Source organism: Arachis hypogaea, chromosome 17 (assembly GCF_003086295.3).
Source record: "Arachis hypogaea cultivar Tifrunner chromosome 17, arahy.Tifrunner.gnm2.J5K5, whole genome shotgun sequence".
Taxonomy (NCBI): domain Eukaryota; kingdom Viridiplantae; phylum Streptophyta; class Magnoliopsida; order Fabales; family Fabaceae; genus Arachis; species Arachis hypogaea.
The window spans coordinates 21524950-21542893 of NC_092052.1; the positions used below are offsets into that span (position 1 = coordinate 21524950).

Here is a 17944-nt window from a genome sequence, read left to right on the forward strand (position 1 = left end):
GAGTCTTTTAAATTAAAAATAATAATTATTGTATTCCTGTTATCTAACTAAGGTTATTCCTATCATAAATAATTTAAATATATTATTATTTGATTTATTTTTTATTCTTTTGTGATATAAATCAAGAATAAAAGATTCTCAAATGAAATAATTATTATTAATTAGTCTGAAGACTCTTAGAGAAAAAAAGTTATTTTCATTAACTTTGCTCAATTTAATAAGAGACAAAAAAAAAAAAAAAAAGACACAATAGAAGATCAACATGCTACCTTAATAAAAGAGTTTAGGGGAAAAACTGGTTTTTAGTATATTAAATAAATAGATAGATAGATAAATAAATAAGTAGATAGTAGATAGGTAGATAAATATTTTAATATTCTATTAATGCTTAGTGTAATGTAATATATAAAATTGAAAATGTTATAATAGATATTTAACTGAAATGTAAGAAAATGATAAATGCAATGAGCAAAAATCATTCAAAAATAGATCATTTGAACTTCATAAATACTGAAGTTCAAATAAATAAATAAATAAGAAATAGGTAATGCATGCAATCTTTATGTGATTTTTTTGCATTGTCATCATATCTAAATTTTTTTCACCAACTAAACATGTGTCTCAGCTTCTAAATTTTAAATTACATACAAGAACAAGAAGTCTTTGTCTTCTTTTCTTGATTCGTTTGTTACAAGGCTCAAAGAAAATGTAGATTTCGGATTTCCCTTAGAAACGACACTCTCAATTCATGGCTTTTCTTTTCTTTTCTTTTCTTTTCTTTCACCAACATAAGCTTTTCTCTCCATCCATATGTTTTGTTTATTTAGTCTCATACATATTGCATGTGAATTTTCCTAAGTTATTTATAATGTCGTTAGTTAGTCCCATTTCATACCTCAAATTGTGATATGTTTCTTTTGATATCTTTGTGTTTTCTTTCCGATTAAATATACTAATGGCGATTAGGATTGGCTAACAGATGTTAGTTTTGGAAGTGGTGGGTAACACCTTTGTTGACTATCTTCTCTTTGGACGGCAATTAATTAGAGTGTGAGAAACTTCGTTGATCTTAATCGAATAATCATGCATATATTATTATGGACTATGGAGCTGCTAATAAGATATTAAATTTATTATTTGAAAAAAAAAACTTTTATGTGAGTTAAAATTCCTTTTATAATTTTGTTAGTTAAAAGGAGATCAGAAATTAATGGTAAATCGGTAATGGATCCCGGTTGAGACTTGAAAATAATGGAGACCTGACAAAAACACGTGCTTCTGGCAGGAGCAGCACGTGCTCATCTTCATTATATTTTCCATTCATTAATTGCAAAGTTATAAAATCATATCATATTGCCATGTTCTATTGTTGCGGTGGATGATTGAGGAACAACATACTTGTAATATTCAAATCAATAATGCTCAAAAAATAATAAAAAATCAGTCTAAATGATTTAAAATTATATTATTTAGTATTTATTAATTATTGCTAGAATAATTATATAATTTTAAATATAATAAATATATAATTACGAATGTTATATATATAAAATTATGAATATTATGTTATATAAGATAATTTTAGATATTGTCTTTCTAAAATTAATTTGGATTGGCCAAGTAATCAGTTTACTTGTCCGCTTAAGTGTTGGAGGTTCTAATCTCATCTTGTGCATATAACAATCTATTTGGTCAGCGACAAATTTTTAAATGAATCTCAAATATGCAATAAATTAATCTTTAACATATCGAATTGAAAAATATCGTAGACAACTAAAAATAAGATATTATTTTCCTAGCATTACTGTATTCAAACAACTTTATATTACTTGGTAGCTGGTAAAAAAAAAATGAAAATAGTCATATGAAAACATAATTAGCAAAGGTTATTAAATATATAGATTATGATATAATTGATTTTTTAGAGTAAAACTTATTATATCCATCCAATTTCTCAACCAATTACATAGATATAGTATAGAGTATAGACTATGGAGTCATACTACGTATTAAGAAAGATTTCATCAATCATCTTCATTTTTGGAGAGGATAAATCTTTTCTTTTTCTTTGTGATGACATACTATATATCTTCTTCTAAATAAGTGTTTTTTTTAGGTTCATTAAAAAAAATAATGTGTTTAGACATCTTTTTATTTAAATGAATTAAATTTTTAATAAATCTAAAAATTAAAGCATAAATTATTTTAGGATAAAAGAAAAGAGAGATCTTAATAACAAAATATTATACGAGGGAGTCACTTTTATTCATGTCCTTATATATCCATAGTGTCAACACTTTTTTATTTTTTGTTAATAATACTTCTATTTGAAGAATGATATAGAAAAGTCAAGAAATAATTTGAATGACATAAATGTTACTAATTCCATTCAACAAGTAATCTACCCATCTTCAGCTATAATAAAATCTAAGTGTTTTGATAGTTAGAATTGAAGATCCAAATTTTTTGTTTTTTATTATTTTATCTCTATTTGAGAACAAAAAATAATAACTTAATTGTCATTAATTACTATTTACTAAAGCAATTAACAAAAAGATAATTAATTAATAATTAACAATACTATCCAAATTAAATTCTATATTAATAAATTAGACCATATAAAATATAAAATCCTAACCCCAAAAAAAAATAGTAAAAGGTGTATATAAAAGTTTCTAAATAAAACATCTTAATTAAAGTCTTCTCGCACCAATTCAATTTTATTCTTTAACTGCTCTAGCTAGGACTTGTGACTTCATCATATAGAGAAATATATAATATTCAAACAAAGTCTTGAATTCTTAATAAGGCCATTACACAAACATTAGTTTAAATATGTTTATAGAAACTAAGATATATATAGTCTAAACCACCGACAAAAAAATAAAATTAAAAAAGAAAAAAATATATAAAATTTACTCGATCTTTCACTACATAAAATGTGTTTAATACCATCAGATTTAACGACGGATATTATCGATAAATTTAGAAGCAATTTTTTTTTTCAATTAAGAGTACAAATTTATCCCTCAAATAAATTATTGTCGGATTTAAAATTCTATAACTAAATTTGACGGTAAACAAAAGTATGAAAATTAATGTCAAATTTATCGTCAGAATTTTTTAATAATAATAAAATTTAGTGAAATGTACTGTTTAAACAATGACGAATATTTTTACTGTCAAATTTCTCCGCCAATAAATTTGAAGTAAAATTCAAATATAAAACCCTCTCTCTCATGCTCTCTCTCTCATATTGAAGAAAGTTGTTGCACCACTACCCAAAAATGCCGTCGTCGCCACTTAGTCTTATTGTCTTGCAGATCAGTACAACAATGTCATTGTTGCTGGAGTCTTTATGAAAAGTCTTCGCCGTTGTTAGTGTTCCTTTCGCCACTGTCTAAGTGTTTATTTAATTTGTCTCGTTGTTTTTGATAGATTTCTACAAAACATGTGCAGGATCACATAAGCATTAACAACTTCAATTGTTTTAAAAAAATTTGCTAATATAAGTTTATCTCCTTGCTTGAGAATTATATGAATTGGTTATATGTGAAATTTTATCTCATGTGTCAATAATGTAACACAAATATTATTAATTGTTAAATTTTGTTACCTTTTTTCTTACACAAGTGATTATTATTTTTTTTTTAGTAAAAAATTTTGATATTTAAACTTGCTTATAAACTTTTAAGTTTTAACTAAAAATTATAGACAAATTATTATTAAAAATAGTAAAATTTTGAATTTTATTAGTTAAAAATTACTGAATTTAGATATTTAAAATTATATATTAAATTTTTAAATAATTTTATTAAAAAAAATTACAATTTAAATTTATCGTCAAATTTATTGGAGAATAAATCTAATAATAACAAGCTCTAAAATTTCATCAATTAAAATTTATGTTTACCATTAAATTTATTAGTAATTAACGACGAATAAAAAAACTCATAAATAAATAATTACCGACAAAATTTATACTATTAAATTTAACAATAAATAAATTATTGATAAATTTACTAATAAATATAGTGGTGTCTGACGACTTTTTTTATAATGGTCGATTAATTCGTGCCTTTCATTGCACTTCATCCTTTCATTCCTTACACCTTTGAATCTCAATAATTAAGTGAAATAAAATTAAAAATGAATTAAAATCTGACATACATCGCTCGGAGAACAATAAATCCATTAGCTATCAATGATTACTTTTTTTTTTGGTTATCTACGGTATTTTTTGATCCGATAAGTTAATGATTAATTCGCTGTGGATCTAAGCTCCATTTAAGAGTTTTTCGCTGGCCAATGAGTTGCTATATGCATAAAATGGAATTCAAACTCCCAATACTTACTTAAGTAAACGAGTGAGTTGATCACTTGGCCAACCCAAATTGATTAAGTATCAATGATTACTACAGGCTTGATTCAGTCATTGTTTTAATTTCTTTGTATGTGAACTAAGTAATTAATCTACCAAATACATATATATAGTTGACTTCTTTTTTTTTCTTAATTATTTTCGATGATCTGATCAAACTCTACTATTATTAGAATGTGGAATACCAATTAAATATTGCAAGTGCACCCACTACCAATTCCCAATCTCATGTTAGAGATTCCTTTAATGAAAAGTCTTAAACTACTTCCTCACCAAAACCCTTTGAAGATGCCTCTCTTTACACACACTCTCCAGTCGTTTACATTACATTTATATTTTAGAATTTTAATTAAGTAGTTCCCACGTTGATTTAGATTTAAATTATGTAAATAATTTATATTTATAGAGAGACTTATAAGTTTATTATTGTAAACTTATTTTTGTCAAAATATATGGTTAGTCTATTTTATTATTGTTTCTAACTTAATCTATTAATTTCTATGTGCTTAATTGCGTGACTACTTACCCAATAAAAAAATGTTTACATATCCTTTGATGCATATTTTAGAAATATTCAAAATCACCCTCTCTTTATTTAGTAATAAAAAAATAATTTTTATTAACATGTTTCTAAAACACCTATTAAATATATTCCAGAATCAAATATTTCTATTGATTCAATCACATACTATAACAATTTTGCTAAGGAGGATGACAAAAATTAGGGAGTGTCACACTTTTTATGGCTCTAAAATAATGTCATTAATATTAAAGATAATTACATTTAATATTAAAGATAATTACATTTAATTTCGTTCCAATTATCACTCCATTATAATATATTAATTAAGGGTGTTTTAATTTAGTAATTTTAAACAAAGTTAATTGGATAGAAATATCCCATTAGCAACAAAGAAGGTGGCAATAATCTCTCTCCAAAATTGAACCAAAAAGTCACATAAAGATTACACATTAAAATTTACTTGTATTGATTAATTAATAATTAATATTAATAATTATATACACTTACATACGCGCACACATATTTCAATCTCAACCTTCCATCATAACTATATATACATATATTATATATATAGCAACCTAGCTAGGCAATTGAGGATCAGCATCATCATGTCATCAAAATCAAACCCTTCAAACATTATTCTCCAAAGTCCTCCCAATATCGTTGTTATGAGTCAAAAGAAGAACAACAAGAAGAAGCTTAACATGTTCCTTGTTCATGATGAGGAACACTTATCAAGACAAGTATCATCAAATGAAGGTTATTACCATGATGTTGGTGAATCAGCATCGGTTCCATTTGTTTGGGAATCTCAACCAGGTACTCCTAAGGTTGTTAGATTCAGAGAAACCTCTTTTCCTCCTCTCACCCCTCCACCTTCTTATAATTACCAAAATGCCACTCCAAAAAACCCATTATTTACCAATGCCAAGAATAATAAAAACTCTTCAAAGTCTACTAGTCTTTTGAAAGCTTTATTATTTCCCAAGAAACGTAATCCAAGAAATAATAATAATAATAATAACAACAAAGGTTGTGTTGTTGTTCCTCCATCGCCAGAATCTCCTAATTCTTGGTCACACTCGTTATCGTCATCGTCGTCTTCTTTGTCATGGCGGCCAACATCGTACTCCGTGCCAAATTCTCCCATGGTACGACATCCTAGGAAGAGTGGTGTTACTACACAAAATGAAGATCTTTATTATGTGAATGATTCTAGTTTGTGTTTTGGAAATGCTAGGTCAAGAGGGTGTTACTCGTCTATGTTCAAGAAGGTATTGCTTGGAGATGTTATGTAATAATAATTATAATGTGGAATTTTGGAAATTATCTTTATTTGGTTAATGTATGTTAATAATAATAATTACTAAGTGCTGATATATAGGTGGAAAGATTATTGAATGTATACCAAACCAAACTTATTGTAATGAAGTGCACGTCATATCTTTTACTTTATTATTACCAATTTACCATATAAGGATTTTATTCCTTCTGTAATCTTATTCTTAAATCTTATGTTATATATGCTAAATTGGTAGTAAATAATTATCATAACTAACATTGTTATTTATGGTGAAGGAAAAATATTTGGAATTAATTTTTTTAATCAACAATCAGTTAATTTTTTCTTTGATTATTCATTTTCTTCTTTTTCTTAGTGTATGCTGGCCCACTACTTTGTTGGCTGGTTATTAATTAAAGAAAAATGAGCTCCCTAACAAAATTGTATTCTTGAAATGTATAAAGTATGGTACATCTTATCATATGTATATGAGAGCAATTCACTCTCACATTATTACTTGCTTGTCAATTAATTATTATCAAATAACTGTTTAATTTTAAATGCTCATCAATTTAAAAAATATTGAGAAGTATATTGATATTGTAACAAAAAGGAAAATAGTTTAAAAATTATTCTTAATATTAACATCTAGCTAGTAGTGGTTTCTCTTTTCTAAGCATGGTTTCACTTATTCTCTTATAAAGTAAATATATAATTGATATTAAAAAAATTATACAAAACAATTTTGAGTTGGTTGAGTGGATTAGCTGCATTCACTCGTCTTCTTAAGCAATTTTACTGTTATATTCTGTAATTTATTAATTATCAACAAATCTCAAATAGAACTAATTTTTGTGACAAATTAATTCTTGTCTTGTTAAGTATGCATGAAATATCGTAAAAAAAAAACAATAATAATAATAAAGTAGATTCTCAAACAAGGCATACTATACCACCAGCTGGTTAAAAAATGAATAAAGAACAAAGGAGAAAGAATGGGTTAAATTAAAGCAGCTTCAATAAAAAAGAAGCAAAAGCTAAGAAGAAAGAAAGAGCGAGGAAGGAGCCATTATATTAATTAATCCAAACACTTTGACTTAAGTCTTATCTTTATATATTGGCATTGCTGTAAACCTATTTATGAAAATAATGAAACTCGTTTTAGGTTAAAGTTTGGGAAAAGTTCTCTCTAAAGGACACTACAAAACTTTACTAGCTAGCAGCAGTTAATTATACCCCTTATTATTTATATATTTTCGCTACTTTTCATATTATATATTGTGAAATAGATAGATGAGACATGTTAAAGAAAAAAGTGTGTATATCATATAATATATGCTACATATTTCGGGTAAGAAATAATGGTAAGATACGGGATTTGAGTACCCTAATAAGTCCTAAAGTGCGTACATATAAAAAATAATAATATAAATAAAAATGTTAGTAGATACAATAATTTTTGTAATACATTCGTATTTATTTAAAATTTTCACTTTTTGTCCGGTGGGTGTTGTACCCTAATGAGAACGAGATCAGATTATTGGACAATTAAAGAAAAGTATTTGTAACACATTTTATATTGATTTAAAATGTATAATTAATATAATTTGTTATTGAAGGTCCCAAACGAATTAAAAATAAGTTGAATTAAAGAATTATTTTTATGATTTAATAAGTCTAATTTATTGTATACTGAATTTAGGAAATTTTTTTTTTATTTTTATCTCGTCCTACACTAGCAGAATAGAATATAAGTGAAAGTTGCAGAAAAGAAGAATAAAAAAGAATAACACTACGATATATTCTAGTTCAGTCATGAAATGTAATGTGATATGCGTTCAGTTTCCATCATAATAATAGTAAAATTTTTACTATAATCAAGATTGACTACAAACACCAATTCCAAGAGACTCACACTTTTATAATACACCTAAACGATATAATCCTAGGTTTAGTATCCTATAGACTATAAATACTAACCCAACTTAGATAAAAAAAAACAAAATACACTCGAATTCTAATATACTTTCGAAACCAAAATATTCAAACAAAAGAATAAAATAATTTTTGTGTGATCAATTCTCTTTGTCTTTTATATTTATCAATATAAATTTAATTTTAGACAATAAAAAAGTATAAACACATTCAAAAAAAAAAAAAAAAAAACAAAGGCTAGTGTATATGATCAGATTTGGCTCAAATGGTTGTCTTCTTCCTTGGATGAATTCTTCATATATAGAGTTTTGATCACTTCCTCAATGTTGAAATCATGCCCTATTTGATCAAGTTAGCCATTGCACAATCAATGCTCCAGCTATTGGCAAAAAGAGATGAAATCTTTTCTTCTTTAGCTTGATCATAAGTGCAACAACTTTTTAAACTTGACTTAATATCATCTTTTATAATATTCTTTTTATTATTGCTGTTTTGCATAATCCAAACTTGCTAGTTTGGTCATTTTTAATTGATTCTTCTGGAATTTGAATCCTCTACATTTTGAATTTCACTTTAAAGAAAAAAGTGTGATCTCTCACTATTTATTTCATAGGTGGGACCAAGAAAAAATATAAGAAAAAAACCATTCAAAAAGTAAGAGATTACACTTTACCCTCTAAAATAAAAATTTAAAATTTAGAAGATCTAAATTCCTCTATTAGTACTCATCATAATAATTAGTTATAATAAAAAATTATCAATTTATGTTTGTCATAATAAGATAATTAATCAATTCTTGACTCAACATTTATGATTTAAATTATATCAGTTTAATTTTATTTTTAAATATAATTTAATTTAATTAATCAAAGAATTATAATTTACACTGTATCAATTTGACTTTAGTTTTTACTGATCAAATCGAATTTAAATTATTGTGATTTATCACACTGTAATAAAATTTAGAGTAAAATGATAAATAAATCTTTAAAAATTTATATTTTAGATAGATTAATCTTTTAAAAAAATATATCAATAAAGTCTTTTAAAATAATAAATATGAATAAATTAGTTTAAATTAAGACTTTATATTCTAATTATAGCGATAAATTTAAAAATAATATGTCTATATCTGATATCCTAAAAAATTTTATTGATATTTTTTTTAAATTAATTTATCTAAAATATAAATTCTCAAAATTTTATTTCTCACTTTACTCTAAAATTTATGTATATTTTTTCTGCACCCAAGATAAACGACACAAGAACGTAAAAATGTGAATAATTTTAAAAGATACTTATAAGTGTTAATATGAAATTTAATTATTTATTTTAAAAGATATCATGTTTGCATGCTGATGTAGTCTTTTCTTTAGCATTTAGTCCCGTTATTTATAAAAAAAAGTAATAAGTACAGTAATTTGGAAAAACTAAACGAGCAAATGGATGTTTGTATACAAGCTAATATAAGGTCGTTATTTGTTAATCACAAGGTCAATGCTTATTACTATATTGATTAATTATTAGTTGCCCAGTTAATGTACATGTAGCATTTTAATAATTAACATACATAATAATCTATTACAAATTTACAATCTATTGAAGAGAGCGAATAGCAAATGAAAAGGATTAGGTAAGAATCATTTCATGTTAGTTTAAATGCGCGTTGTCTTCTGGCACGTGGCTTAACAAACTATAAGGAAAACGCTTATTATCGTTGGATTTATTATCATCCTGTAATTAATGATATAAATAGTATTAAATATTGTGAAATAAATAAGAAAGATGTTTTAAATATAAAATAAAGATATGTAATTAGAAGATTCTAATATTAATATAATTAACTCGATAAAATAATTTATATATTTATATGCAGTAACGTAAAGATAGATAGAGAGATATTATTAATAGTATATAAAGAGAGAAGATAATTTTATTGCTATAGAAAGAAAGAAAGGAAAGTATTTGTAATTGTATATAAGAGAGAGTAATTATTGTTATTGCTGTGTATGTATTTGCATAAGGTCATGCCTATTTATAGGTGTACAAGAGTAGTGTTAATTAACTTCATTCAGTATTGAGAAAGTAAATTCTCATATGTGAAAAGAGTGAACCGCCTATTTAATGGGCATCCACATCATCATGCATATCTTAACACTCCCCCTTTGATGACCATTTAGGAATATGACTCATTAAAACCTTACTAAAGAAAATTCAATGGGAAAAACTTTAGTGAAGGAAAAAGAGTAGAATATCCTTTGTGATGGGGACTGCCTCATTAAAAACCTTGTCAAGAAAAATCCAATGGGAAAAAAACCTGACCAAGGAAAAAAGAGTACAGTCTCCCCCTCTTGTCGACATCAGTTGATGTCTCGAAATCGGCGCATCCCAATCTCATGTACCAATTTTTCAAAGGAGGATTTTGGGAGTAACTTTGTAAATAAATATGCTAGATTGTCACTTGAGTGGATCTGTTGGACATCAATTGTCCCTTGATTTTGAAGATCATGAGTGAAGAAGAATTTGGGAGAAATATACTTTGTTCTATCACCTTTGATGTATCCGCCTTTAAGTTGAGCAATGTATGCTGTATTATCTTCAAACAGGACAGTTGGAGCTATCTTATGATCAATCAGTCCACATGATGACAGAATATATTGGATCAAACTCTTGAGCCAAAAACACTCGCGACTTGCTTCATAAATCGCTAGTATTTCAGCATGATTAGAGGAGGTTACTGCTATCGTCTGTTTTGTGGACCTCCATGATATAGCTGTACCACCATATTTGAACAGATATCCTGTTTGAGATCTCCCTTTATGTGGATCTGACAAGTATCCAGCATCTGCATAGCCAACTAATTGTGACTTGGATCTATAAGGATAAAACAATCCCATATCAACCGTCCCATGAAGATATCGAAAGATTTGTTTGATTTCACTCCAATGTCTTCTGGTTGGAGAGGAACTATATCTTGCTAGTAAATTCACAGCAAATGATATATCGGGTCGCGTATTATTAGCAAGATACATTAGCGCTCCAATGGCACTAAGATATGGTACTTCAGGACCAAGGATATCTTCATTTTCTTCTTTAGGATGGAATTGATCATTTTCCACATCCAAAGATCTTACGATCATTGGGGTACTCAAGGGATGTGACTTATCCATATAAAATCTTTTCAAGATCTTTTCTATGTATGTTGTTTGATGAATAAAGATCCCACTTTTTGTATGCTCGATCTGCAAGCCGAGACAAAATTTAGTCTTTCCAAGATCTTTCATCTCAAACTCTTCTTTTAGAGTTTTTATAATTGTTGGAATCTCTTCAAGAGTCCCAATGATATTTGTACACAGAAATTATAATGAATCCAAATGCAGATTTCTTTATAAAAACACATGGGCAGATATCATCATTCTTGAATCCGTTTTTGGCCAGATGCTCAGTAAGACGATTATACCACATTCGTCCAGATTGCTTTAGACCATATAAAGATCTTTGCAATTTGACTGAGTATAACCCTTGTGAATATTCATTGGATGGTTTAGATATCTTTAGTCCTTCAGGGACTTTCATATAGATATTCCAATCTAATGATCCGTATAAATAGGCTGTTACCACATCTATTAAATGCATATGCAGTTTATGATATGCAGATAAACTGACCAAATAACGCAATGTTATCGCATCCACTATAGGGGAATACGTTTCTTCATAATCTATATCGGACCTTTGTGAAAAACCTTGTGCCACAAGTCGGGCTTTGTAGCGCACAACTTCATTTTTCTCATTTCATTTTCTCACAAATACCCATTGGTATCCAACAGGTTTTACATCTGCAGGTGTACGGACTACAGGTCTAAAGACTTCATGTTTTGCAAGTGAGTCTAATTCAGCCTTCATGGCTTCTTCCCATTTTGGCCAATCATTCATTTGTCGACATTCTTCGACTGATCTTGGCTCAAGATCCTTACTTTCATATATGATATTTAATGCCACATTATATGCAAATATTTCATTGACAATCCGCAAACCGGGCTTTAAATACATCTCCAGTTTGTATCTCAAGATACCTCACTATAGAAGGAGAATCATATCCAACATATATCCCCAATTTTCTTTGGGGTCCCATTTTGGTGAGATTAGGTGGTGCAATGGGAACATTGATGAGCGGATATTTTATACGCTTTTTGGGGTTAATTTCATATAGTTTTTAGTATATTCTAGTTAGTTTTTAGTTTATTTCCATTAGTTTTTAGGAAAAATTCATATTTCTGGACTTTACTATGAGTTGTGTATTTTTCCATAATTTCAAGTATTTTTCTGGCTGAAATTGAGGGAGCTGAGCAAAAATCTGATTCAGGCTGAAAAAGGACTGCTGATGCTGTTGGATTCTGACCTCCCTACACTCAAAGTGGATTTTCTGGAGCTACAGAACTCGAAATGGCGCGCTTCCAATTGCGTTGGAAAGTAGACATCCAGGGCTTTCCAGAAATATATAATAGTTTATACTTTTCTTAAGGATAGACGACGTAAACTGGCGTTCAACGCCAGTTCTCTGCCTAATTCTGCCGTCTAGCGCCAGAAAAGGATTAAAAGTTTGAGTTCAACGCCAGAAATGGATCCAAACCTGGCGTTGAACACCCAAAACAGCCTTATGCACGTGAATTGTTTAAGTCTCAGCCCCAGCACACACCAAGTGGACCCCAGAAGTGGATCTCTGCACCATCTGTCATAGTCTACTCACTTTTTGTAAACCTAGGCTACTAGTTTAGTATTTAAACAACTTTTAGAAACTTATTTTGCTCCTCATGACATTTTAGATCTGAATTTCGTACTCTTTGACGGAATGAGTCTCTAAACTCCATTGTTGGGGGTGAGGAGCTCTGCTGTGTCCTGATGAATCAATGCAAGTAATTCTGTTTTCCATTCAAACATGCGTGTTCCTATCTAAGATATCCATTCGCGCCTAACTATGGAGAAGGTGATGATCAGTGACACTTATCACCTTCCTCAATCCATGAACGTGTGTCTGACAATCACCTTCGTTCTATATCAGATTGAATGAATATCTCTTAGATTCCCTAATCAGAATCTCCGTGGTATAAGCTAGATTGATGGCGGCATTCATGAGAATCCGGAAAGTCTAAACCTTGTCTGTGGTATTCCGAGTAGGATTCTGGGATTGAATGACTGTGACGAACTTCAAACTCACGAGTGCTGGGCGTAGTGACAGACGCAAAAGGATAGTAAATCCTATTCCGGTACGACTGAGAACCTGCAGATGATTAGCCGTGCGGTGACAGCGCACCTGGACCCTTTTCACTGGAAGGATGGATGGTAGCCATTGACAACGGTGATCCACCAACACACAGCTTGCCATAGAAGGACGTGCGTGCGTGAATCAAAAGACAGAGGAAAGCAAAGATTTAGAAGACAAAGCATCTCCAAAACTCCAATATATTCTCCATTACTGCATAACACGTAACCTTTAACTCATGCTCTCTTGTTTATTCGCAATTCAACTGATAAATATAATTGACTTCCTGACTAAGAATTGCAAGATAAGCATAGATTGCTTCAAACCAACAATCTCCGTGGGATTCGACCCTTACTCACGTAAGGTATTACTTGGGCGACCCAGTGCACTTGCTGGTTAGTGGTACGAGTTGTGAAAAGTGTGATTCACAATTCGTGCACCAAGTTTTTTGCGCCGTTGCCGGGGATTGTTTGAGTTTGGACAACTGACGACTTATTTTGTTGCTTAGATTAGGAAAAAAAAAATTTCTTTTTGGTTTAGAGTCTCTTATTATTGTTCTTGGTTAAAAATATCCTTCTTCAAAACAAGTGTTACATTTATTGCCCAATTGGCTAGAGTGTTGGTTTATGTTCTTGATGATTGGGCACCAGTTTTATTAAAAAATCTTTTTCAAAAAAATAATTTTTCTATTAAATTCTGTGTCAAACTTTAAGTTTGGTGTTCTTCCTTCATGTTCTTGTGTTCTTGTGAGTCTTCAAAGTGTTCTTGAGTTTTCCTTGTGTCTTGATCTTAAAATTTTTAAGTTTGGTGTTCCTTGGTGTTTTTCCCTCCAAAAATTTTCGAAAACAAGGAGCATTAGATCTAAAAATTTTAAATCGTGTGCTATCTTATTGCTTTTCTCTCTATTTTAAAGCATCTTTTCGAAAATCAATTTTTAAAATTCAGATTTTTTTCAAAACTTCCTAACCACTTTCTCTCTCCTCAATTTTTCGGAAATCTTCACCCATTTTTATTTATCTTTATCTTATTTTTGAAATAAATAAATAAATAAATAATATTTTCTCTATTTTACATCATCTCCCTTTCTCCATCATGGACCTAAGCGGAAATGAACAGTCCAGGAGGACTCTGGGGTCATATTCTAACCCCTTTACTGCTTCATATGGGAGTAGCATCTGCATACCCTCCATTGGAGTCAGTAGCTTTGAATTGAATCCTCAGCTCATTATCATGGTGCAGCAAAGTTGCCAGTATTCCGGTCTTCCACAGGAAGAACCTACAGAGTTTCTGGCACAGTTTCTACAGATTGCTGACATAGTACATGATAAAGAAATAGATCAGGATGTCTACAGACTATTACTGTTTTCATTTGCTGTAAAAAATCAAGCTAAGAGGTGGTTGAATAACCAACCTAAGGCCAGCATAAGGACATGGAAACAGCTGACAGAAAAATTCCTGAATCAATACTTTCCTCCAAAACGGATGACACAGCTAAGGCTGGACATCCAAGGCTTTAAACAAGGAGATAGTGAATCTCTTTATGATGCCTGGGAGAGATACAGAGAGATGCTACGAAAATGCCCTTCTGAAATGTTTTCAGAGTGGGTTCAGTTAGACATCTTCTATTATGGGCTTGCTGAAGGAGCTCAGATGTCTCTAGATTACTCAGCTGGTGGATCTATCCACATGAGAAAGACAATTGAAGAGGCTCAAGAGCTCATTGATACAGTTGCCAGGAATCAGCATCTGTACCTAAGCAGTGACCCTTCCATGAAAGAAGAGGTTAAAACAGCAACTGCTGAACTCAGTCCTGTAAAACAAGCTGCTGAATTCAATCAGCAATTGGACTTTCTAACAAAGCAGTTAGCCGAATTCAAAGATAGACTACAAGAGACAAGGATGGATAATATACATATGGAAGAACAGTTTAAGCAAACAAAGCAGCAGCTGTCAAGGCAAATAACAGAAGAATGCCAAGCAGTTCAATTAAGAAGCGGGAAAACATTAAATACCCCACCTCAAGGCAGCAAAAAGCTAAGAAATGAGCAAACCACCCAAAATTCACCTGAGGACAGTAAGAGCCTAGGGAGAAGCAATTCTGGAACTAAAACGCCAGAAATTTGGTGGAAGGCTGGCGCTGAACGCCCAGACCATGCTCAGGACTGGCGTTCAATGCCAGAAACAAGGCAGGACTGGCGTTCAACGCCAGAAATAGGCAAGGATCTGGCGTTGAACGCCCAAAATGGGCAAGATTTGGCGCTGAACGCCCAAAATGGGCACAGTTCTGGCGTTCAGACGCCAGGAACAGACAAGGAGTTGGCATCTAACGTCACTCCAATTTCTAACTCTGGCACTTAATTGCCAGTGAGGGATCAGACACACACAAATGCTGAAAGCAACCCCTCTAAAATGGCTTCTTCAACCACTTCTGTAGGCAATAAACCTACAGCAACTAAGGTTGAAGAATATAAAGCCAAGATACCTTATCCTCAAAAACTCCGGAAAGAGGAGCAGGATAAGCAATTTGCTCGCTTTGCAGATTATCTCAGGACTCTTGAAATAAAGATTCCATTTGCAGAAGCACTTGAGCAAATACCTTCTTATGCCAAGTTCATGAAAGAGATCTTGAGTCATAAAAAGGATTGGAGAGAAACAGAAAGAGTTCTCCTTACTGAAGAATGCAGTGCAGTCATTCTGAAAAGCTTTCCTGAAAAGCTTAAAGACCCTGGGAGTTTTCTGATACCATGCATATTAGAAGGTCAATGCACCAAGACAGCTTTATGCGATCTTGGGGCAAGCATCAACCTAATACCTGCATCCACTATCAGAAAGCTTGGCTTAACTGAAGAAGTTAAACCAACCCGGATATGTCTCCAACTTGATGATGGCTCCACTAAATACCCATCAGGCGTGATTGAAGACATGATTGTCAGAGTTGGGCCATTCGCCTTTCCCACTGACTTTGTTGTGCTAGAAATGGAGGAGCACAAGAGTGCTACTCTCATTCTAGGAAGACCCTTCCTAGCAACTGGACGATCCCTCATTGACGTCCAACAGGGGGAAATAACCATGAGAGTCAATGATGATGAGTTTAAGTTGAACGCTGTCAAAGCCATGCAGCATCCTGACACATCAAAAGACTGCATGAAAGTTGATCTTATTGACTCTTTGATAGAAGAGATCAACATGGCTGAGAGTCTCGAATCAGAGTTGGAAAACATCTTTAAAGATGTTCAGCCTGATTTAGAGGATTCAGAGGACATGAAAGAGCCTCTGAAATTTCTTCTGGAAGAAGAAAAACCTCCTAAACCCGAGCTCAAGCCATTACCACCATCCTTGAAATATGCATTTCTGGGAGAAGGTGACACTTTTCCAGTGATCATAAGCTCTGCCTTAAATTCACAGGAAGAGGAAGCACTTATTCAAGTGCTAAGGACACACAAGACAGCTCTTGGGTGGTCCATAGGTGACCTTAAGGGCATAAGCCCAGCTAGATGCATGCACAAAATCTTATTGGAGGATAATGCTAAACCAGTGGTTCAACCACAGAGACGGCTAAATCCAGCCATGAAGGAAGTGGTGCAGAAAGAGGTCACCAAATTACTAGAGGCTGGGATTATTTATCCTATTTCTGATAGCCCCTGGGTGAGCCCTGTCCAAGTCGTCCCAAAAAAGGGAGGCATGACAGTGATTCATAATGAAAAAAATAAACTGGTTCCTACAAGAACAGTTACAGGGTGGCGCATGTGTATTGACTACAGAAGGCTCAATACAGCCACCAGAAAGGATCATTTTCCTTTACTATTCATAGACCGGATGCTAGAAAGACTAGCAGGTCATGATTATTACTGCTTTTTGGACGGCTACTCAGGCTATAACCAGATTGCAGTAGATCCTCAGGATCAAGAGAAAACAGCATTCACATGTCCATCTGGAGTGTTTGCTTATAGAAGGATGCCATTTGGGCTGTGTAATGCGCCTGCAACCTTCCAGAGATGCATGCTCTCTATTTTCTCTGATATGGTGGAAAAATTTCTAGAAGTCTTCATGGATGACTTCTCAGTATATGGAGACTCATTCAGCTCCTGTCTTGATCACCTGAAACTTGTTCTGAAAAGATGCCAAGAGACCAACCTAGTTTTAAACTGGGAAAAATGTCACTTCATGGTGACTGAAGGGATTGTTCTTGGGCATAAAATCTCAAACAAGGGAATAGAGGTGGATCAAGCAAAAATAGAGGTAATTGAAAAATTACCACCACCTGCCAATGTTAAGGCAATCAGAAGCTTTTTGGGGCATGCAGGATTCTATAGGAGGTTTATAAAGGATTTTTCAAAAATCGCAAAACCTCTAAGCAATCTGCTAGCTGCTGACACGCCATTTATGTTTGACACAGAGTGCCTGCAGGTGTTTGAAATGCTGAAAGCTAAGCTGGTCACAGCACCAGTTATTTCTGCACCAGACTGGACATTACCATTTGAGCTAATGTGTGATGCCAGTGATCATGCCATTGGTGCAGTGTTGGGACAGAGGCATGACAAGCTTCTGCACGTCATTTATTAC

At 31.5% G+C, this 17944-nt stretch overlaps 1 protein-coding gene across 1 annotated transcript; it reads left to right on the forward strand.

The window, feature by feature from the left end:
* The first annotated feature begins 5384 nt into the window (after positions 1 to 5384).
* LOC112767331 (uncharacterized) lies at positions 5385 to 6714 on the forward strand. The gene has a single exon (XM_025813195.3). The coding sequence runs from the start codon at positions 5513 to 5515 to the stop codon at positions 6200 to 6202; it is 690 nt and encodes a 229-aa protein (XP_025668980.1). The 5' UTR covers positions 5385 to 5512; the 3' UTR covers positions 6203 to 6714.
* Positions 6715 to 17944: the final 11230 nt, after the last annotated feature.

Coding starts and splice junctions, on each gene's coding strand:
- LOC112767331 (XM_025813195.3), top strand. CDS start 5,513: ATGTCATCAAAATCAAACCCTTCAAACATTATTCTCCAAAGTCCTCCC.